Here is a 20,669-nt window from a genome sequence, read left to right on the forward strand (position 1 = left end):
CACATTATTCTACGATCAAGTGCAAGACATTTATTTTCTAGCGGATCTTCGATATGTTGGTTATCATTATTTTTTAAATATATCACGAGGAACTAGAGAAAGTTTTCAAAAACTCTCATAAACTCCTGCATTTTCTAATACTGGTATCAAACGGAAGTATTTATATCATTAAATCGCACGGTCGCCAAGAATTTAAAAACACTAAAAATATCAAAACGATATTTTCATATCATATATTTACCATAATTTTGAACACTACTCGCATTATCTCGATAACTACGACTACTTATCTACGCTATTTTTGCCGCCAAACTGCAACAATGTTAACCTCAACAGCTTGCACCCGCGCATTTATTGACGTCTCGCTTTGCTGCCACGTATGGCGTCCGTGCTGCGGTTCACGCAAGGACTTCTCTCCTTTTAACGTGCAAATATAAAGGCAGGAAGTTGATTGTTCCTGCAGCAAGAATCGGGATCATCCTATAGAAAGCTTACATCAGTCCCTTAGTAAATAGATTATTTCGATACTTTGGTACAAGTACTGTTTGTTGGTGGTGTGGTAGTGGTAGTGGTAGGTAGTGGTACGTTTATGAATCGTGTGTATGATGGAATATATTCTTTAATAGCAACTGAGGAGTTTCTTTCCCGTGACTTTGGATGTCATGACTAGAGCAGTCCTGCATAAGTGGCTTTAATTTAATGAATGATGTTAATTGAATAAGATCCTACATGACGTTGCTCGGTGTCCAAGATATACGAGTGAAAAAAGACTAAGAATAACGAATTAATTTATAATAGAAATTAACATCTGGCACTATTTCGTAGGCTACGACAGCCCGTAAGTTGCATCGGTGGATTAAAAGCGTTAGTGTTAAATATTAGCACTGCCATGTATGGCCTGCTGACGATTGTTATTATCACTGCCATGTATAGCCTGATGATGATTGTTATTAGCACTGCAGTATATAAATGGCGTATGGATGAGTGCCAGGCACTGTCGTTCGATTAAGTAGTGCATGGGCTTATTCTTTTAGGAAAAATCGAAACGAATTTGTATTTAATCCTACTGTTTATATAAAGCTGACTTATTTGAATTATTGGTCATGAATAATCTTGTGATTGGAAAAAATGGGCATGATTCTATTTCAAAGCTTAATGCCCGTAAATCCCGCCTTCTCTGTTGCGTCCGATCGTGCGCGCTCGACGCACTCCTCTGGCCTACTCTTCGTTATCTGTACATCATAACCTCTGATTTACGCGTGCCCCTTTTCCCCGGTATTTTTTCATAGCCTAGCTGAACGCCCGTGTGCCGCATGGCATATAAACAGTTATTTGCTGTGCGGTCGAGTTGAGTCCAAGCTGTTTCTGTTGCGGTCTCACCTTCGAGGAATTGTTTCATTAAAAACTCAGCCATCAAATGTGAATTAATGCTCTACCTCATGAGTGTCTATAGAGGCAAAGTGTTGCTCTGCTCAGTGGTCATGGTTCGTTTGAACGATGAATTCCCCTTTGATTACTCCTATTTGGAATTAACTGTAACGTTTTTTGTAATTTTCCAAACAAATTAAGACTCATTCGTAACCATTATGTACTACAAATCAGCTTTGAGTTCTTACTTCGTTAAATAAACACTACGAATGCTGACATTTAGTTGCACAGCGTAACTCCCCCTAGATTTATCGGAAACAATAGAATTTTGCTTGATTGTTTGATCACCTATTGATTTGTACATGCATGATGCTCACGACACAAAGCTCGCACTCGGTTTTCTTTTGTTTGTAAGCTTCAAATATCGTACGTAAACTTCAATGTTTCTCTTCAATGTGCTTATAAAAGCTTTTGACTGTTTTTAATGACATGCATTGCTGCGATCTTGTATTTTATCTCTCAACAATACGACTTCGTTGTGTACAGAAATCACACATTGACGATGTATTGTGCGAGCCTTGCTTGTTGAAGAGCATCGCTGCTCAATGGGTCACAGTACAGACGGCGGGAGATGTTTTTTACGTTGATGAAACCGCCGCAGCTCTACGCTGTGTCGTGTGCAGTTAGCTGATGTCTTTTTGCTGACCATACTTGCATGTCAATAGACCTCGTGCTCTTCTCCTTCATTTTTAAAATGAGAATGAATGATAATTTTTAGAATAAATGATAATTTCTTCAATTAATGACCACAACCACGTGTACTAGGTATTCAAGATAGTAATGATTATGTCAAGAACTTGCATAAAAAACTTTTGACATGGATGTTTCTATGGGTAAAATTGGACCTGGGACAGCGATTCTTATCTTAAATGTTGCCGTATTGTAATTTTTTTCGTTGGAGCCATTCATGCGACAGGAATTTCTGGCGGTGAGAACGTGATTAGAATTTCATACGGTGGTAATGTGTGTTAGGAATCCCTTCCAGCGGGAACACGGTAGAACAAGAACGTGTGGCAGGGAAGGAAGGCCGGCGTTTGCGCAAGCCAGTCGTAGAGAAAGCGTCTACGAAAAGATATGTGTCCTGCTGCACGCCGGTCTTCACTAGGCCTTATATTGATTATTAATATCATAATTTTAGGGACGCAAATTAGTATTTTAGTAACTGCTCATCACGCTTATACACTCTCTTGGATTCCTGAACGAACATAGCCAAAATTAACTAAGCTTCTATTTCGGCTTGGAACGAAAACATCGTTTCAAGCTGCTTTCGTTCGTATAGGTTCGTATAGTAGGAGTGAGTATCTTTGGCGCACTTGTTCAAAACCGAATTTTGTTATTGCATATCGCCCGTGGTGCTCTGAACAACCACGAGTACATTTAACCCGCTAACAATCAAGATTAGCATCTTGAATGCACCTTGAATTAGCATGATTGAATGCACACCCAGTGTGGTGTGCATTCAATCACCACGTACCAGTTTACGTGCCGACTGCATGCACCCGCACTTACACGCCTGTATTTCCGTGCGTTGTGCCTTGGCATTGTTATATTAAGGCAAATTCTGCGCTCTAATGGCTGTAATTTTCTATTTGACGTTCATTAGTGTTTGGAAAGTGAGGTTGGGTGTGCAGTGGAGGCCTTAGCAGGCGGCAATGCTCGCGTCTGGCTCACAGTTGCGTCAGAAAATCCAGCTGCCAGGTCTGATTCTGTTCTCTTCGCAATCTTTTGTTATTTTGAAATTATTCAAAACGTGATTCAAAACGTTGAAATTATTCAAAACTAGACTTTCTAATATCAGAACTTTCTGGCAACTTTGTGGCTTCTCTTCATTATTATGGACTATTGGCCGCAAAGCGACGGAACTTTTGTTAATTGACTGTTTATAGGAAGATACGATTATATATCATTAATACTGTAATCAATATTATTATATGGATGTTTATTTTGCTTAAACTTCACTTATTCAATGCTAGCTGCTGAAATATCTCGAATTGCGTGCGTGTTCTAAACTTCGTAACTGTGATGGACAGTATTCGTATTGTGTGTCTGTCATAGCACATTCGTAGGATAATTTTGTAGTTGTGCCCAATAAAATGACGAAACCCTATGCAACGTCTTCAACTTTTCAAAAATATTATATTTATCTTTTGTTGGTGAATGAATAAAGTGGTAAACTCGACCATCAAGCTAATCATGGTTGGATTTTAAGGTATTCAAGCACGCACTAAACTATTGAAAATAAATAGTCGACCTGATGTTTTAAATGCCCAGGTGCAGACCCAGTGAAATAAGGGAGTAATTTGGAATTTCGAGTGAAATTGGTAAGATGGGTAGTATATAAGAATATATAGACAGAATAGTCAGAGGAAGGTGTTAAATTTTCAAGAGAAGCTGGAAGATTTCAATTACTAGTAGTATTGCGCTGTCCGGGATAGTATAATGAGTGAACTGGCCGCTCGAATTGTGCAAACCCATAAATGCATATAACTTGAAATTGGTTTATAATATAGAATTAAATGCGATGTATCATTGAATGTAAATTCGGTGAAGTTTTAAGTATAATTAGACATAAATCTGAATAAATTTCTAGTCTGAACAGCCTCGGCCGGACAATTTGATTCTTCTGATTATTTTTCATATGGCATTAAAGTGCTGCGTTTCGCTGATGCAGTCTAAATAATCTTAAGCTCAAGTCTGAATTCCTACAGTAGCAAATACATAAACATAGAGTTGATGTCAACCAAGTGAAATGAAGATGAAGACAAAAGCAGTTTGCAGCGCACCCATCCAGACCGGTCTGCTAAGCGCTGAATAATCGCGAAATGCTAATTATCGGTGATGACAAAAATTTCTCACATGCTATGCCAAATGACTCCAGCCAGCATCACCGTATATATTCTTGGCTTCGTAACGTAACATTGTTCTATGCAGCTAAACTGCTAAATGCTCAAGTATCATTTTTAAAAGCCTCATTTGTATTTTTTTTCATGTTTCCTCATATTTGTTGTCGAAAACCCTTCCTTCTATATTTTCATACTCACCTCTAGATCATATTGTACGTACTTGCATTGTAAAAGCTTCGGCATTGCCGGTTAAATTGGGCGCCTGTCCTTTAGGCTGAAGCAAGCTCATGAAAAGAGAAAGCTACTGGAGTGACTGATTGGGCCTCTAATGCGTTTTAAACGAAGTATTATGTCTCCAGGCGTTATACTTGCACTCTCACAACTCGATGAGTCGATTCTTTACAGTCTGCAAAGCTGGTTCTATCAATACAACTCTGTCGGATTTGCTATGTTGCTTGCAGATCGAAGGTGACACTGTATTGCTTTCACTGTATCTCTAGCTCCTAGTTCTAATTGTAGAATTTTTACATATATCAAGTGGATCAAAATCAGTGTGAGGCTGAAATCTCTAGCGGACTACTGAGCTACGATGGGCGTCAGATACCTATACATTTTGTATAAGTCCTCGCTCACCGTGCTGCGATTTATATCTAACGCACCCAGAAACCGTATCCAGAGTCGTTGCAACCTAGCTTCTCAATGCTGTCAGTATGCTTTGAATTGTAGAAAATGAGTGAATTTCCGGGGTGTATTTAAAGAGTGATCAGCAACACAACTTTCTCTGCGCTGACTCTCAATTCCACGACGAGCTGGAAATTGGTCGTCCGTGCAGTCTGCGTGGCTTTGCTGTAACACGAACAGGACATGCAAAGCTTCAGTCGATCACTTTTTGCTTACGCTGTCTATCCTGCCTGCATGGTGCTGTTACTGGTACAATAATGAAATTGCCATACTGGAAAGTCTATCGAATTTTGTGTTTTGCGCATAGGAACGTTCATAGTTCATAATCTAGTTCATACTCATCTCAATGCACAGTATTAGTGTTTGAGTATGGAATGTTGCGTAAGAATGCTACCACTAAACAAATTTCTTAACAAACACTCTTGAAATGCACTCCGTGCGAATTTAATCCTTGGTTTCTATCCTTGGTTTCTAGCTCATCTTTTTAGTTCGTTTTAGCGACGACAGAATCGGCGTTGCAGTTTTTACTAACGAGAAAAAGGCATTCATATTTCATCAGCAACTACAATTTTGCCTATCGCTTTCTTGTCATGAGGTAAGAGCATGCAACGACTGACGAGTTTTTACGAATGGCTCGGGTTTGCTTGAAGAGATCCAGTTTATTTTTGAGGCTATTAATGATCGAGCACGTGGCTTCCTCGCCGGCACTCTGATGGACTTTCTTTGAACGCAGTAAATTTCGTTCTTGCATACTCTTGTTCTTGCATACTCGTGTTCTTGCATACTCGTGTTCTTGCATACTCGTGTTCTTGCATATGTTCTTGCATACTCATGTTCTTGCATACTCGTGTTCTTGCATGTTCTTCTTGCTCAGATCGCGAGCGATGGTGTGCGTGAGCTAATACTAGGATTAATTAAATGAATTGAAATCAACATTAAATCCATTAATAGAGGTACAGAGTGACTTTGTACCTTTTACCTTACCCTCTAATGTCGAAGCCAATTTTATTTAATAGTAAGAAACGTTGAAATAATTTAGAAAAGTAGCTTTGTTCTTGATTGTATGTGGAAATGCATCCAAGTGACACTATTAATTGACTGTATTGCTACTTCAATGAACTGAGTTAGAAACCTATTGAGAGTAATTGTACTCTGATGTACAAGTTATAATGAGTTATTCACGAAATGTAATTTGGTAAAGGTAAAAAATATAACTCAGTACTCACTGCAGTGAGTGACAGAGCGCATTTTCTCGTCGACGAAAGCGTGAAGTCACGGACGGACAGACAAACAGACGGACGGGCACGAGCACAATAGCGCTTTTTTTCCATAAATGAGAAAATGCGCTAAAAACAATCAAGTGCTTGCAAAGTGTAGTATTTGACATGTTCTAATTGATTAAACTTGAAATTAACACTTATTTCTTCTATGTTACAGTCGGCGGCGGGTCGGCGGGGGCGGTGATGGCGAGCAGGTTGTCGGAGATACCCGACGCGTCGGTGCTGCTGCTGGAGGCGGGCATAGACGAGACCGACATCACCGACGTGCCCGTCATGGCGGGCTTCCTGCAGCTCACCGACATGGACTGGAAATACAAGACCGAACCGCAGAACTCGGCGTGCTTGGGCATGGCGGGCAGAGTGAGTAAATACATCTAATATCTATTTATTAAGTTTTGTTTGTCTTGACGTTGGCTTGAATATACGTGCATCAGTAGCGCTTTGTGCCTTAGGTGTTGAATGTGATTAGGCTCGACCCGTTTGAAATTATAAATCCACTTGTTTATTATAAAGATGTAGTATGATATGAATGAAGTGAAGATGAAGAATAATACGAATGAAGATGAAAGATAATATGATGCTGGTGTCAGCGCTGCAACTGGCCGCGCGGCAAGGTGTTGGGAGGCTCGTCGGTGCTCAACTACATGATGTACGTACGCGGCAACCGTCACGACTACGACAAATGGGCGCAGATGGGCAACCACGGCTGGGACTTCGAGTCCATCCTTCCATACTTCAGGAAGTCCGAGGACAACAGGAATCCTTTCCTCGCCCTCAACAGTGAGTACATAACTAAAGTGCAACGGCAACCGCCCTCTGGCCGTTTGATTTGTAGCGATAAACTGTTTGTCAATAATTACGAGTACCCTTAGTGTATTCCGATGTGCTCATTTCACCTTACGCATTTCTAGGAACATATGATAGAAAATTAACCATCAGGTTTATACTTTATAGCGTTTGAATTAACTACGGATAAAGTAAAGAATTTCTGGGGCTTGCATGGGAAACCAGGCGCCTGACCAGTGCAACTGGAACCTTAATGCCACTATGTCTGCCAGTGCCAGTGGCACCTTGGCGCCACTGTAGTTTTCCACTGCCACTCTTACCTTGGTGCCAGACTGCCAGTATAGTCTGCCAGTGCCGCTGCAACCTTTGTGCCACTGGTGGAACCTTGGTGCCACTAAAGTTTTTCACTGACACTCTAACCTTGGTGCCACTAAAGTCTGCCAGTGTCGCTGCAACTTTGGTACCAGTATAGTCTGCCAGTGCCGTTGAAACCATGTGCCCTCCTATCCTGCTGACAAAATAAGCTATCGTGCAGCTCGCTATCACGGCACGGGCGGGTACCTGACGGTGATGGAGGCGCCCTGGAGGACGCCCTTGGGGGACGCCTGGGTGGAGGCAGGGGTACAGCGGGGCTTCAAGAACAGGGACTATAACGCAGAATTCCAGTCCGGTGAGTTTTGTCCGGATGCTGTTCATGCTTCCTCTTATGTCAGGAAATTTATACGAGATTCAGAGCATTATTCGCAGTCCCACATAAAATCTACAGGGACTAATAGAATGCCACAGTTTTCCACACCAATGCGAGAATCTCTTTTAAAGTGAGCTCAAACTTAGAAGTGGCAAGCAGAATTACTACAGAGAACTGTTGTGACGAGACTTTAGTTCCAATAACCCTAAATGTATAGGATATTTTTTGACGAGGATTAAATACCAACCCTATTAGTTTAAGTAGCAGGCGTCGCGCCGAATGCAGCTCCCTGGCTTGGTTCTGTCAGCAGAGGAAAAAATGCCGCGCGCGACGCCCTGACGCTTTCACGACCGCCTTATTTGCGAGGACCAGCAATGCAGCCGGCCTCCCAGTCCCGCTTTATTTATTCAGTCTTGCTCCCGGCAACGTTGCTCTGTACTCTCCTGCAAGGAACGCATCTGCAGTCTCACCCCAACATCTATATATTTAAGTCTCAAATTGCCAAGTAACCGTTAACATGACCGGCTCGTGCTTTATAGTTTTTAGAAGATAAATTAAATTATGTTGGCAGATTGTCACTGATGCGTTATATGCATCAGTTTATAGTTGGATAAGAAACTATAATGCAGTTAATTTCGCGCAATACGGTGTATTTCTTGCATATTAACGTACAATTTGAACAGCGAACTAATATCAATAGAAAGTGAAATGGTTGGCGTATGTCCATCCTTGTCACCGATCATCATGTGTAACTAAGATAGAAATATTTTTCGTTTGGTTGCGGAAGGCAAAAAGAAAAATTAAAAATATTGCTAATTACTTACCAAAGGCACTTTTTTGTTGACAGAGAAGTATATGCTCACCTTCGCTGCCTTTTTTTGTTCACCGAGCAACAATACCCGCATATGTGCGCCGAATACCATTTTTCGGAGGCCCTTTATCAGCGATATAGACATCAAGATACCATGTATTTCTGATTAATTTTACTTAAATTTTGTCCTGTTAAGTCCACCAGCGTCGTTGAGGAAGGTAAGATTGACGTTTGCCATTTCTTCTGCTATGTTCCTGTCCCTGATGACTTAGAAGTAGAACGCGCGTATTCATCGTGGTTTGCATCAAACTCTTCGACGCGGTAGTATAGGCAGCTTTTTGTTGACGATGTAACGTACTGGATTGACTGTTGTGGCCAGGGAATAAACTCTGGAGTGTGAGAATTATTTGCTATTTGGTCGACAAGTGACGCTTTTCTCTATTCATTTGCCTTGGCAGTCAAATTAACGAGATTATCTTACACACGCTGGCGAACGCAGTGGCTTCTGTTTGGTCGCGAGGAACTGTGTGGGGCTGAGTGGCTGATGTGTGACCTGTGGGGCTGACATGTGACCTGGCTTACGTTGTGAATGCAGCCGACTGTTTATCACGAGGCTGTGGTCATTCGGTCGCTTCTGCCAAATTTTTGGGTTTTGTAGTGTACTCTTGTTTCGTCGTGTGATTTTGAATCGGAATTCTCCCGATTTCATATTGAATATCCTATAGTTCATTCGATATTATGTTCTGATTTTGAGAATATTTGTAATAATTCAAAGGCTCGTTTGATTCAAGGTCAATCTCCTTACTTGTATTGTATCGTATCTTGAGGCTATGGATTGCGCAGCACTCATTTACTTCAATTCACTGCTGTTCTTCTTACATCGCCTCGAGAACTCAGGAACGGTTCATGGCTCTTTTTCGCCTCGCTCACTGCAACCCCGAGACCTAATTACCTGTTTCATTTTATAGGCAAAGGCAGCGTCATTATTTGCACTCGTCAGCAGAATGATGTGGTCGTGCCAGAGCGCAATGACGATAATTCACATTTTATTCGTGATGATATGTGATGCATCACGCTATGAAGTTGCTTGCATCACATGACGCTTGTGGTCGTTCTATTTTATCCTGCGGGATCACACGTGTTCATCAGGCCGACCGTTGCCCCGGCGTTGGTCTTCCCGTTACGGCCAACAAGATGCCGTAGAACTGCTGCTCATATGGCGCGCGTAGCAGACGTGCCTGATGCGCGCCGACCATCCCCTACCGCTCTGCCCATCACCCGCACTCAGATCTCTGCCATCACTTGTCGCTTATTTTTGCGTCTTGATATCGTAAAGTCTGAAATGATTTCATGTTATACGGGGAACGAAAAAAAGATCATTGAAATAACATTCTGATATACGGGGAACAAAAAAAGATCATTGAAATAACATTCTGATCCATGTTTGAAAACGCAGCTACAGATCTCTTGCCAGAGGTGATTGTTCTTTCATGCGCTTGTTCTTTTTGCAAAAGTTTCCAATTGTTCCGATGTCGTTGACAATTCCTCCAGACTGTGAGTGCATTGAAGACGAGTACTGTTATCATTTACCCACCAAGATAATAGTACCCGCGGCATAATTACCTTGTATCAATAACGGTACGAGTTCCCTGGTGCCTGACGCCGGCTGGATCACATGGTCTCCGTATGGCGTGTTCCACTTGTGGCGCCCCGACGCCTTGCACTTCTTGATCGTGCGTGGGTCGTTGGTTGATCACATGACAATGGATGCATGAGCGTTTGTTTGCTGATTTTGTTTTATGTTGTATCTGCGCTGCTATTGGCCACTTTATATTTAATGCAGCGATGCAACTCTGTAGAGTTTTGCTGTTGCTCGAATCCGCGATAAAGCGAACGTTTTATTTTTAACTAAGAGATGCTATTTGCAGGTATATAAGTTATATTATGGTATAAGACATGCAAGGAGGCCTTATTCTGTTTAGTTTGTTCTCATTTGTCAGTGCATATTTGTTGTAATGAATTTTCATTGTATTTTATTTATTTGCGTCAATCTTTCCCTTCTTCATTAGCTTATTCTACACGTAATATTTACTGCTTGTTAATTTTGTTTATTCTCGTATAACCTGTGTTTATTTTTGTTGTTAATAACTAATAACTAGTTTCGTTGTTTGTGTGTATGTTGTGTTGTGTGTTGTTTTGACGTTGGTTGTGGTGGCCCAGGCTTCATGCACCCACAAGCGACCATGCGGGACGGGTCCAGGTGCTCCACAGCGAAGGCCTTCCTCAGACCCGCCGTGGGCAGGCCCAACCTCCACATCGCCATGCGCGCCTTCGTCACCAAGGTGCGGGTCCTCGGGGTCCACTCAATGGAACGATGGGTCCTAATAGCGAAGTAGTGATACATTTACTCACCTAAAGCACGAGCAGAGAATTGATACAACGCGGATTTTTCGCCGCCCAAACTGGGTCTGGATGACCGATACAAGGGCACAAATTTTGTCAAAGTCACGCTTATTTTTTTGAGTGTTACTATCATTTCTCAGTTTATCTGCTATTAAATTGTGAGAAAATTTCGCAAAATTTGGAAGTAAGTCTTGAAGAGAAATGAGGGGCAGAGTTATTCAATACCATTCAATATTTATATCGACTTGGTTAAGCGTTTAGTAACTGAGTTTTAAAATTTGGCTACTGATAAATTTGATATTTGATTTTGAAGTAGAAATACTGTGTTGTGATTGACATTCTTAAAAGAACTTGAGGCTAGAAAAGAGTGCTGAATTAATAGGTAAAGTTTCAAACTTTTGAATTTTCAAACCCCTGTAACTCCTGTAACCTCAACCCCTTTAACCCCTGACGACTTTCTGTACTTTAGATCCTGATCAACCCAGTCACGAGACGTGCATATGGAGTCGAATATTTCAGGAACTATAAATTCCACGTAAGTTTTAACAACCCCTGAGTGCTGGTCTTCAGAGTCGCATTTGAGTCTTTACTCGCATTAGAATAGTGTCAGCACAAAACTATTGTATCTTTTTCTAAGATATTCTATTATAATATATATCAGGTTAAGACGATCTAGTCTTCACTTTCCGATAATATATTCTCTACTCGACCTAATCCTCTATTTTTGAATATATCTTTTTTATCGTCTGGAGTGACCCTAAACATTTTGCAACAGTGAAGATAATTCTTCACCGTTGATATCGTACGTTTGACAAAGTACGATTTGGTGCAGACGGTGCTGGCGCGGAAGGAGGTCATTCTCAGCGCAGGTGCGGTCAACTCCCCCCAAATCCTCATGCTGTCGGGGGTTGGGCCAAAGTATCACCTACAGGAACACGGGGTTTGTCAATCTCGTCAATACCTATTACAATTTTGTTGCAATATGAAATATAAAAATCTGGACTTTCAAGTTTTGTTATAAGACCATATCGTCTCGTCACCAATTTAAAAACATTGTCAATTTTTCCGCTGACTATCGTGTTCATAAGTTTTATTATAAAACCATATCGTATCGTCACCAATTTAAAAACATTGTCATTTTTTCCGCTGACGATCTTTGACATGTTATTGATGGTCAGATTCCAGTGATCCAGGACCTGCCGGTTGGGCACAACCTGCAGGACCACATCAGCACGGGGCTGCTCGTCTTCCCCGTAGAAGCGGAGGTCTCGATTGTGCAGCGGCGATACGAGAACTTCTGGGCGCTCATGAAGTACATTCTGCATGGCGAAGGTCTGACTCTATTGTTATTAGTTATAGGGCTGCCATTGTGTCTTTATCACCACTGCTATGTGTTTCAAAAAATACCATAAGTGTCGGAAGTTGTCTTGCTTTTTTTTTTAATTTTACTATGTCATGAATATTTCAAACCTGATATTTTATTCAGTTTTAGAACCCTGAAGAGCGAAGCGTTTGCTCCGGACCGCTTCTTGTGTGGAAAATGGCTGCCACTCTTGATATTCTGATATTCACTAACATTTAATTCTCACATCGCCATTGAGATGCTGTATACACAAGCTTTCTTCAGAATACCAGTTTCAAACAAATAAAACGACTTTTAATGTCTTACGAATTCTTCATGAAATAACGTGTACAGGACCTCTGACGGTCCCTGGAGGCTTGGAGGGCTTGGGCTTCGTGCACACTAAGTACCATTACATGAAGAACGAGACCAAGGATTACCCAGACATCGAATACCATTTTATTTCGGGCTCCGTTGCATCTGACGGAGGTCGGCAGCTCATGAAGGTGTCGGGGCTGTCGCAGAGGGTGAGTGTACCTGTCGAGTCTCACTACTTTTACCAAAATTCCTCTGTGTGATTTTGTTGACATTTTGTTGTTGTTGACGAATTGTTGATTCAAAGAATCCGTTTCTTTTACTGATTCGAAGGCTGGGATTCGAGAGGCGAATTTATACGAAAGAGAAAACGAATGTATCCTTCTGCAAACAATACTGCATATTGTATTGTGAACAAAAACATGTCTGTTGAGCTCATTGGCGTTGTGCTCGTCATGTTATCAGAATAAATTAGTGTCACCAGTCCCTGACGTGAGCTCAAAGACTCTCCTAATGTACATTAATCTATTGCAGACGTGGGAAGGCTACCTGAAGCCGTTGGCTAACCGCGACTCCATCACCATCCTGCCCATGTTGCTGAGACCAAAGTCCCGCGGGTACATCACACTGCGCTCCGCATCACCGCAGGATCATCCTCTCATATTTCATAATTACTTCACTCATCCTGACGACATGAAAGTTATGGTCGAAGGTTAGTGTCGGTAATTCTGAACATGCCTTGAATTTATCTTTTAGATGAAAATTTCAGATGCTACACCAGTGAGTGTTTATTTCAGAGCTCTGTGAAAGCATTATGTTGTCATTCCTATTTCGTATACAAATTCTGTTTTCATTTACTTACAATTTAATTACATTTTGATTGAAATGTACATATTATAATTATATTTGTCTACACCTTTAAAGCAAATAAAGCATCTAGATAGAATAATTCGTTAAATCTATTCTCCATACAATAGACTTCTTTTTAAATGTGACCACTTGGCAAGTAACTACTCGTTAAATCTAGCTCTAGAAAAGCCACGTCTTGGTAAATATAAATGCTCTGTCCATGATGTCGTCAAGCATCCAGGCAAGCAATACCTACTAGTTGAATCGACTAATAACTAAATTTTACAACCGATACAACCTCACTTCAACGAAACGTCCAGTCACTTAAATTGAGCCAATATATAGTTAATGACTTCGTTCTCAATGATCATGTTACATGTCTAGTAGCTACTTCAAACGAAGTCTAGTAGCTACTTTAAACTATCGTCAGTCATGAAAAGATCCGGTCAAATGACACGAGTTTAGATCTATGAACAACAGAACAAGGCACGAAAAGGAAAAGAATCGGCGACAGGCCACATCAGGCCTACACTTCAGCGGCGACATCACTATGTTATGTTATGTTATGTTATGTCTCGCTAAAACCTTTCATGCACCGAACATTCAGGCATCAAGCTGGCGATTGAAGTGGCACACACTCCAGCGTTCCGCCGCTTCGGCACGCGCATGTACGAAGTGATCATGCCGGGCTGCTACCACGTCAAGCCCTGGAGTGACGACTACTGGGAGTGTCTGGCACGGCACTCCTCCTTCACCATCTACCATCCTTCTGGCACCGCGAAAATGGGACCATATTGGGACCCTGAGGCGGTCGTCGATCCCGAGCTCAAGTGAGTATTATGGATAATAATTTTTTGTATTCATTTCATGAATTAGGATGAAGTATATTTAATGTTGAATGGACAATGTTTATTCCCATAGTGTTGCGTTTCCGCTGGAATAGTGCGGAATGCATTGTTGCCCATAAAATCTAAAGTCATAGCTTTACAGTGATACTTTCAAATTTTTAAAATAAATTTAAGGACGAACTATCATTCGAGTTCAGGGCCTATACTTTCAAAAAATGTTAAGAGATCGTAAGTTCATCAGCCAATCATTGACGGCTTTTCAAGAAAAATCCACCAATCAGAGACAAGAAAATAGAGCGTAAGTACTTACGTTCACTTAGCGAATTTTGAAAGTAAGGCCTCTGAATTATATTTATGATCAAGTTTTTGCTTGTTTCACTACTGACAAATCATTTATCGCTACTTCTAAATATCGTTTTAGCTTTATTAAATTGATGGCCTACAAAATTAAGGAAGTACCCCTGGCTTGATGCCAGTGCGGTTCATTTTCATTCTAAATGCGGTATCCTGTTTCCGTAGAGTTTACGGACTGTCGGGCTTGCGGGTTGTGGACTGTTCCATCATGCCGACTATCGTGTCGGGAAACACTAACGCCCCTGTCATCATGATAGCTGAGAAGGCAGCAGACATGGTCAAAGGATACTGGTACTACAACCAACCTTCTTACGCCGAGACGCTGCACAAAAGATAGCCGCAGTAACTTTTAGTCTTCAGATTATAGCGCTAGCAATCTTTGTTATCTATACCGTTTACCTCAATCTCTGTTTATGTAAATTACTTCATTTTTAGATAATTTATCAATGCAAATACTGATTTTATGCTTTATTTATGTTACATAATTGTGTTGTAAATATTGTTGCTAGTTAGGGTTAATAATGTGTACAAGTTTATCAGCGCTATACTGTTTTGTGTATAAATGCCAAGCTTTTGGGTAAAAGAATTGTACGTTGCATTTCAACTAGGGTTGTAAGTGACTTTGTCGCAAGTATTTGTTGACGTTTTATTTATCTTTAAGATGCTTAAAGATTTTAAAAATAATTTCACTCTTAGTGGAATCCATGATGCCAGATGTACAATAGCAGCAAATTTTTCTGTTTGTCTGAATGCTAGGATAAAGTTATTCCAGTTGCCGACTTATCGAGCGTTAGCGACGCTCGTCTGCCACTAACTTCGGAGTGGATGAAACAGGCAACCGAAGAAGTCTGTTGATGATATTATCTGTATTTTATGAGCTCTTGTAATGAATTTCTTCAGTAGCCCGCGTGATTTTGAATTTTGATGATTTTATTTAGTACTCAGCAATATTTTCCATTGTCCTCATAGAAGCGCAAGCCGATCACAGTTTGTGTGTCATACAGCAAAGACTCTATTTCGCTTGATGAATGTGGCGCGTGGATAAACTTGAGGAACCGACGAATTGTCCATCTCGTGTACACAGACTTTGCCTAAAATAATCGACATGTTGAGGTTGTGATATCACAGCTTAATTTTGACCCGTGTATCTTTAGTGAACGAGGCCTGTTCACAGACGTTAGGCAAGCTCCACTCAGTCTGAGAGTTGTATGCAAAATTCGTTTATTTACTAAGAAATAATGATAAGTGATCAAGTACGAACCAAATAACATTGAATTTTTAGTTGTATGACTTGGTTTTTACAATTGAAATTACCATTATCAGAAATGAGAACGGAATCATTAGGTTAACTTGGTTACCGATATCTCATGTTTTTTTATCGATGTTCTGTCGCGTAAATTTACAAGGCAGGCGATCTTTTACAAACACTATTTAAAGTAAATCATCATTCAATAACAATGAGATATAATGTTGTGAGAGTAAACATGTCGCCGCTGATGAGCACAGAGAGCTTACGACGCGCGACGCTTCGTTATTGGAAGACATTAAATTTGCTTCGATTACCATGCAAACTATGCACTGAACTCTTGCGAGAACTGAGCTCTTGTCATTATTATCGCAGAAACTCTTCATTAGTACGGGTTCAATCTTTATCTTGCCTCTTCATGCATGCCAGTTATATTATCTGTCAATAAATGTCTAAAGAATGATCAATAAGTCTCTTGATAAACGCCGTTGCAATTGTCAACACGTCTGTTGATGAATGTCCTCAAATATAATACCTCGTGTCTCGATCGTGCATGTATAATGTACGCTACCGAGACATCACATGCCGTACATATACCGTGTATATACCACATTACAGTACAAGCACGCCAGGACCGCTGTCACTACTCAGACCCGGGCAGTATACTTCATGTTCAAGTCTCAAGTATACTCTGTTGTGCTTCATGTTCGAGTCTCAGCCTATAATACTCTATTGTCATGCCATAAATGATCGGTTGTAGACCTCCACTCAATAGGCACTTAGTTTGCATTAGAAAAAACGCTCAATTAGTTGTTTACTTTGTAACGCTCCATTGATTTTAATTTTTGTCAGCCTCTTCCAAGTGTTCAATTAGCTTTATTATCGATGCACTTATTAATATGAATTATAAAAATAGAAAAAATTATGTTTTTCATTATGAATTAAGCTGTACTCGTTTAAATTTTTGTTTCAAAATTTCTGTGACCAAGAAATTGACTGAATTGATTTTTAACAATAACATGAAAACAACCACAACCTGGTGGATGGACTTGTTTATTTTAATATAAAGCTGGTCAATCTTTTTGTGTTCGACTCCCACTTACAGGTCGCGTCCAGCGTCCACCGATGCTACGTATTAAACATTAGTGTGCATCATCAACTGCATTCTTCCGTACTTATTGTATTGTATGTATAATTTGTGCCTGTAGTAAGTATTCGGTTTAATTTAGGCGATAGGCCGGCGAGACCAAATATTGGGGCGTGTAGCAACTGGTGCAAATTGTTGCCTGATTATTTGTGTGCGGCTTCAAACATTTCTTCTGAAGTAAATTGTAACTAATTGAACATCTTTTTATGAACCTGAAAGTGTTCACTTAGTAACTGGAGAGTACCCGCGTACCGCTGTCACTAGATGTATAGTATTCACACTTTATTAACCACTCGTCTACTCTGTAGATTGCTAACTGTCGTTCAAGCTCCAGCATATTCTTGGAGAGCCAGTAAATATGACGCGTCAATACACACATTACTTTCGATGCTGTGAATCTAATAACAGTATTTGCATTGGCTGCCCGCTGCACCTAAAACTGATTATCGTACCATAATTCGTCTTTATTTTCGAGCACACCTGTTACTTAATACCGAGAGACTGTGTAGTCAGCCTTGAAATTATCAAGTAATGTCTTGGATAATAACAAGCGTGGTTTCAAGCTCTTCAGAATTAAGTCGTTTTCAGGGTATAAAACTTGCCGCCAACGTTGCGGGATATTGGACGTTGGTGCGCACAGCGTCTGGAGACTCGCGTCTTGCGGCGTGCCCGACCTCGCCAGCGCCGAGGTAGGGGTGATGGTGACTTTAATAGCGATGTCGTCGCGTGAATTGTTGGCTCATCTCTGTCAAGTTAATTTAATGTCTTCGCCCATTGACGTTGGATGCCTCTGCTTTCTTATTATTTTAATTATTTCCGCACAACATACTAGACCCGCAGTGTGGTCACCAAAACTAGAAAAGGACAAAAATTTATTCGAGAGTGTTCACAAGACGTGCAACAAGGATAATTCCGAGATTGAAAGGCAAGCCTTATGAAGAAAGATTAAAAATTATGAAGCTTCTAAGCCTCAGTTATCGCCGTCTGCGTGGGGACCTCATTGAAGTATACAAGTATACTCACGGTTTTTGCAAGCTCCCAGAAGGATTACTGGAATTTGAAACAAGAACAACACCAGGGGTCACGCTATAAACTAGAAAAAACTGCGTTGTAACACATCCATGCGACAAGATTTCTTCTCGCTTCGAGTCACCGACATGTGGAACAGCTTCCCTGATAGCATCGTTGACGCTTCGAGTATGAACGCCTTCAAGAACAGACTAGATAAAGCTATGCAGGAGCATATGCTCAGTCTTAAAATGCCTAGCATCTTACGGGCCTTGCAATAAGTCCAGCAGCTATCTCAATCAATTCGTCAGTTATGGAAAGGTCGGGTTCATAAGGCCGGATCCCTTGTGGAATTAAGTCACGGAAAGTATAAGAATAGGCAACAGGCCATGGGCCTATTTCTTCAGTGCCGACACTTCTATTCTAATACTCAACTAATTGCATTTTCGATTTTCATATGTGATTGCTAATGTGCAATAGTTAATGTGCAATAGTCAAGATTGAGGCCTGAGTGTATTTGGGTGCGAAGATGGCAACAGGACGCAAATATTATGCTTTAATCGTCAATTATGATGTATCATGGTAAAATTTTTGAAAGTTTTCTACTCAAATGCATTAATTTTTGCCCTAGTAATACTCATATGCTCATTTTATGAATACTTCCATTAAAGAACATATATTGATGTGACTGAAATAAAATGGCTTACATTTATAATTAAACAGAAATGGCGTTTCATCTCAGATTTGTAAATCTGTCACAAATTTGTTTATTATTCTAATCAAATTTGTTTTTTTATCTAGGACAAAATGTTTTATGTAAATCGGTTGCTACGCAAGCAGAAAATGTTACAAAATAGTATGGAGAGTTGATTATTAAATATGTATCAAATTCTTACGTGGGAGCGAGACAATCAAATGTTTTAATTGGCGTGTCGTTTCCCAATTAATTACTTGTTGCATTCAACGATAAAGGAAATTGGTGCATTACTCATACTTGAACAGCTTATATTTCTGTATTCATGGTACTACACTAAAATTTATTTTCTTGGATAAACTATTTGGAAAAACATTATTTCACAGTCAGTTGGTTTGGCTGACAAGTTGTTTATGTACATGCTTGAATTCATGAATTTAATCCGTAAAATCTGGAATGTTCTGGTCGGGTGAGGAAGATGAGCCAATGCGCTAAGTCGATATTAATTCGAGTCGCACTAAAAAAGTTCATTGTAACATATAATATTGTAGAAAACACATGGAGAAGGCTGAATTTTTCTACGAAAAGCTTAACTAATGAAGAGTTGATAGATCTGAATATTGGAGATTATTTCACTTCTTCAACTACAAATTTCCCCAAAAATATCCATATTTAAATATATTTCCCACAAACTCTGTCTCTTTGTCGACAACAATTTGCAGATGAGGAGCACTCCGTACTCTCAAACGAGTTCATCCCTAATATGAATTGTCCGAATTCTTTAGTAAGGCTACAGCTTGCATATTAGTTTCATATTTATACACATTTTGCTGTTTCAGGCGATGCGCCTGAAACAAATTTTGAATGAAACGCGTCTGAATGAAAATATTACAAATTTGCATGTCTTAGTTTTACAAATTTGATTTATTTGAATTAGCCGGAAGAATAAACCAAAAGTAGCGCCCACACTATCGGAAGCAAGAACAGTTCTGCATGACACCTCATGTGGTGCTGTTGTCATGTGTATTACGTCTGCTCCAACTTAACTCAAAAATGGTATGTCATAATTAATTATTAGTTGAATTTGTATGAATTTCTTCATGCAGGAGCTCTAAATACTAAGATATATGTGTATGTACGCATTATAGTTATTTTTAACGCAATATCATAGCCACGCCTTATGGACTCCATCCGTGAATAATTCGCAAGTTGCCGGTGTTTGTTAAATTGTTACTCATTCTTAGCCGTTTCTACGCTGACCAAAACTATTTTTAAGATTAAATAAAAAATATTATCTGACAATGACTGATATGGCATCACAACCGCTTCACTGTCGAAAGTTGTTTGTCCATTAAAACCTGATCACAATGTGTTCTTTTCCGGATAAGAACAAAGAGCACGCCACACCGCCGCACGGAGCATGATTGACTATCCTTATAGTATAAACTATAAAGATAGGCAATATAATGATATAATTTATAGTGAGCCAGTCTGAGCCAACATATACTGGATAGTGGATACTGCTAAGTGCTAACTTAGGCTCCAACGCTCCATTCTTTTCCTGATGCATTTGCTGAATTCTCAAGTTTTAGATGCAGTTGAATGGCCTAAGGCCTTTGTAACTGCATATACCATATGATATGGCATATGCTGTAGGTATTGCCTGTATGCTGCAGCGTAGCCCTAGTCTGGAAAAGTCCTATTTTTGTCTGAAATATCGCGGCTCTAATATCATATAATTTCAGTAGGTATGAAATCTCGCGGCTCGAATGTCATAAATTTTTGTTTGATTAAAAAATCGCGGTTTGCACTTCGCAAACATGTCATTTCATAAAATTTTCAACTTCCGCAATCCGCATTGCTTTACCGTTTCCGCTAAAAATATCTTGCAGAAAAAACATAAACATCGTAATGTAAACAAATAAACAAAACGTTTGTTGAAGATC

General features: G+C 40.1%; 2 protein-coding genes across 3 annotated transcripts in view; both read left to right on the forward strand.

Moving 5' to 3' along the window:
- Positions 1-15,312, forward strand: part of LOC108674600 (glucose dehydrogenase [FAD, quinone]) — a 56,776-nt gene extending 41,464 nt beyond the window's left edge. For both annotated transcript variants that reach the window (XM_047882252.1, XM_018162567.2), the window contains exons 3-13: positions 6,390-6,592; positions 6,823-7,012; positions 7,554-7,688; positions 10,738-10,859; positions 11,390-11,455; positions 11,753-11,860; positions 12,099-12,252; positions 12,617-12,789; positions 13,112-13,289; positions 14,034-14,256; positions 14,794-15,312. In XM_047882252.1, coding sequence (XP_047738208.1) covers positions 6,390-6,592; positions 6,823-7,012; positions 7,554-7,688; positions 10,738-10,859; positions 11,390-11,455; positions 11,753-11,860; positions 12,099-12,252; positions 12,617-12,789; positions 13,112-13,289; positions 14,034-14,256; positions 14,794-14,965 — 1,724 coding nt within the window. In that variant the 3' untranslated portion in view covers positions 14,966-15,312. The remainder of the gene's footprint in view (positions 1-6,389; positions 6,593-6,822; positions 7,013-7,553; positions 7,689-10,737; positions 10,860-11,389; positions 11,456-11,752; positions 11,861-12,098; positions 12,253-12,616; positions 12,790-13,111; positions 13,290-14,033; positions 14,257-14,793) is intronic.
- A 4,398-nt stretch (positions 15,313-19,710) lies between these two features.
- The window catches only part of LOC108674579 (T-complex protein 1 subunit eta), a 14,528-nt gene continuing 13,569 nt past the window's right edge, over positions 19,711-20,669 (forward strand). The window contains exon 1 of the mRNA XM_018162547.2: positions 19,711-19,779. Within this exon, the coding sequence (XP_018018036.1) occupies positions 19,717-19,779 (63 nt within the window). The 5' untranslated portion in view covers positions 19,711-19,716. The remainder of the gene's footprint in view (positions 19,780-20,669) is intronic.

This window comes from Hyalella azteca, unplaced genomic scaffold, assembly GCF_000764305.2.
Source record: "Hyalella azteca isolate HAZT.00-mixed unplaced genomic scaffold, Hazt_2.0.2 contig10021, whole genome shotgun sequence".
NCBI classification, from domain to species: domain Eukaryota; kingdom Metazoa; phylum Arthropoda; class Malacostraca; order Amphipoda; family Hyalellidae; genus Hyalella; species Hyalella azteca.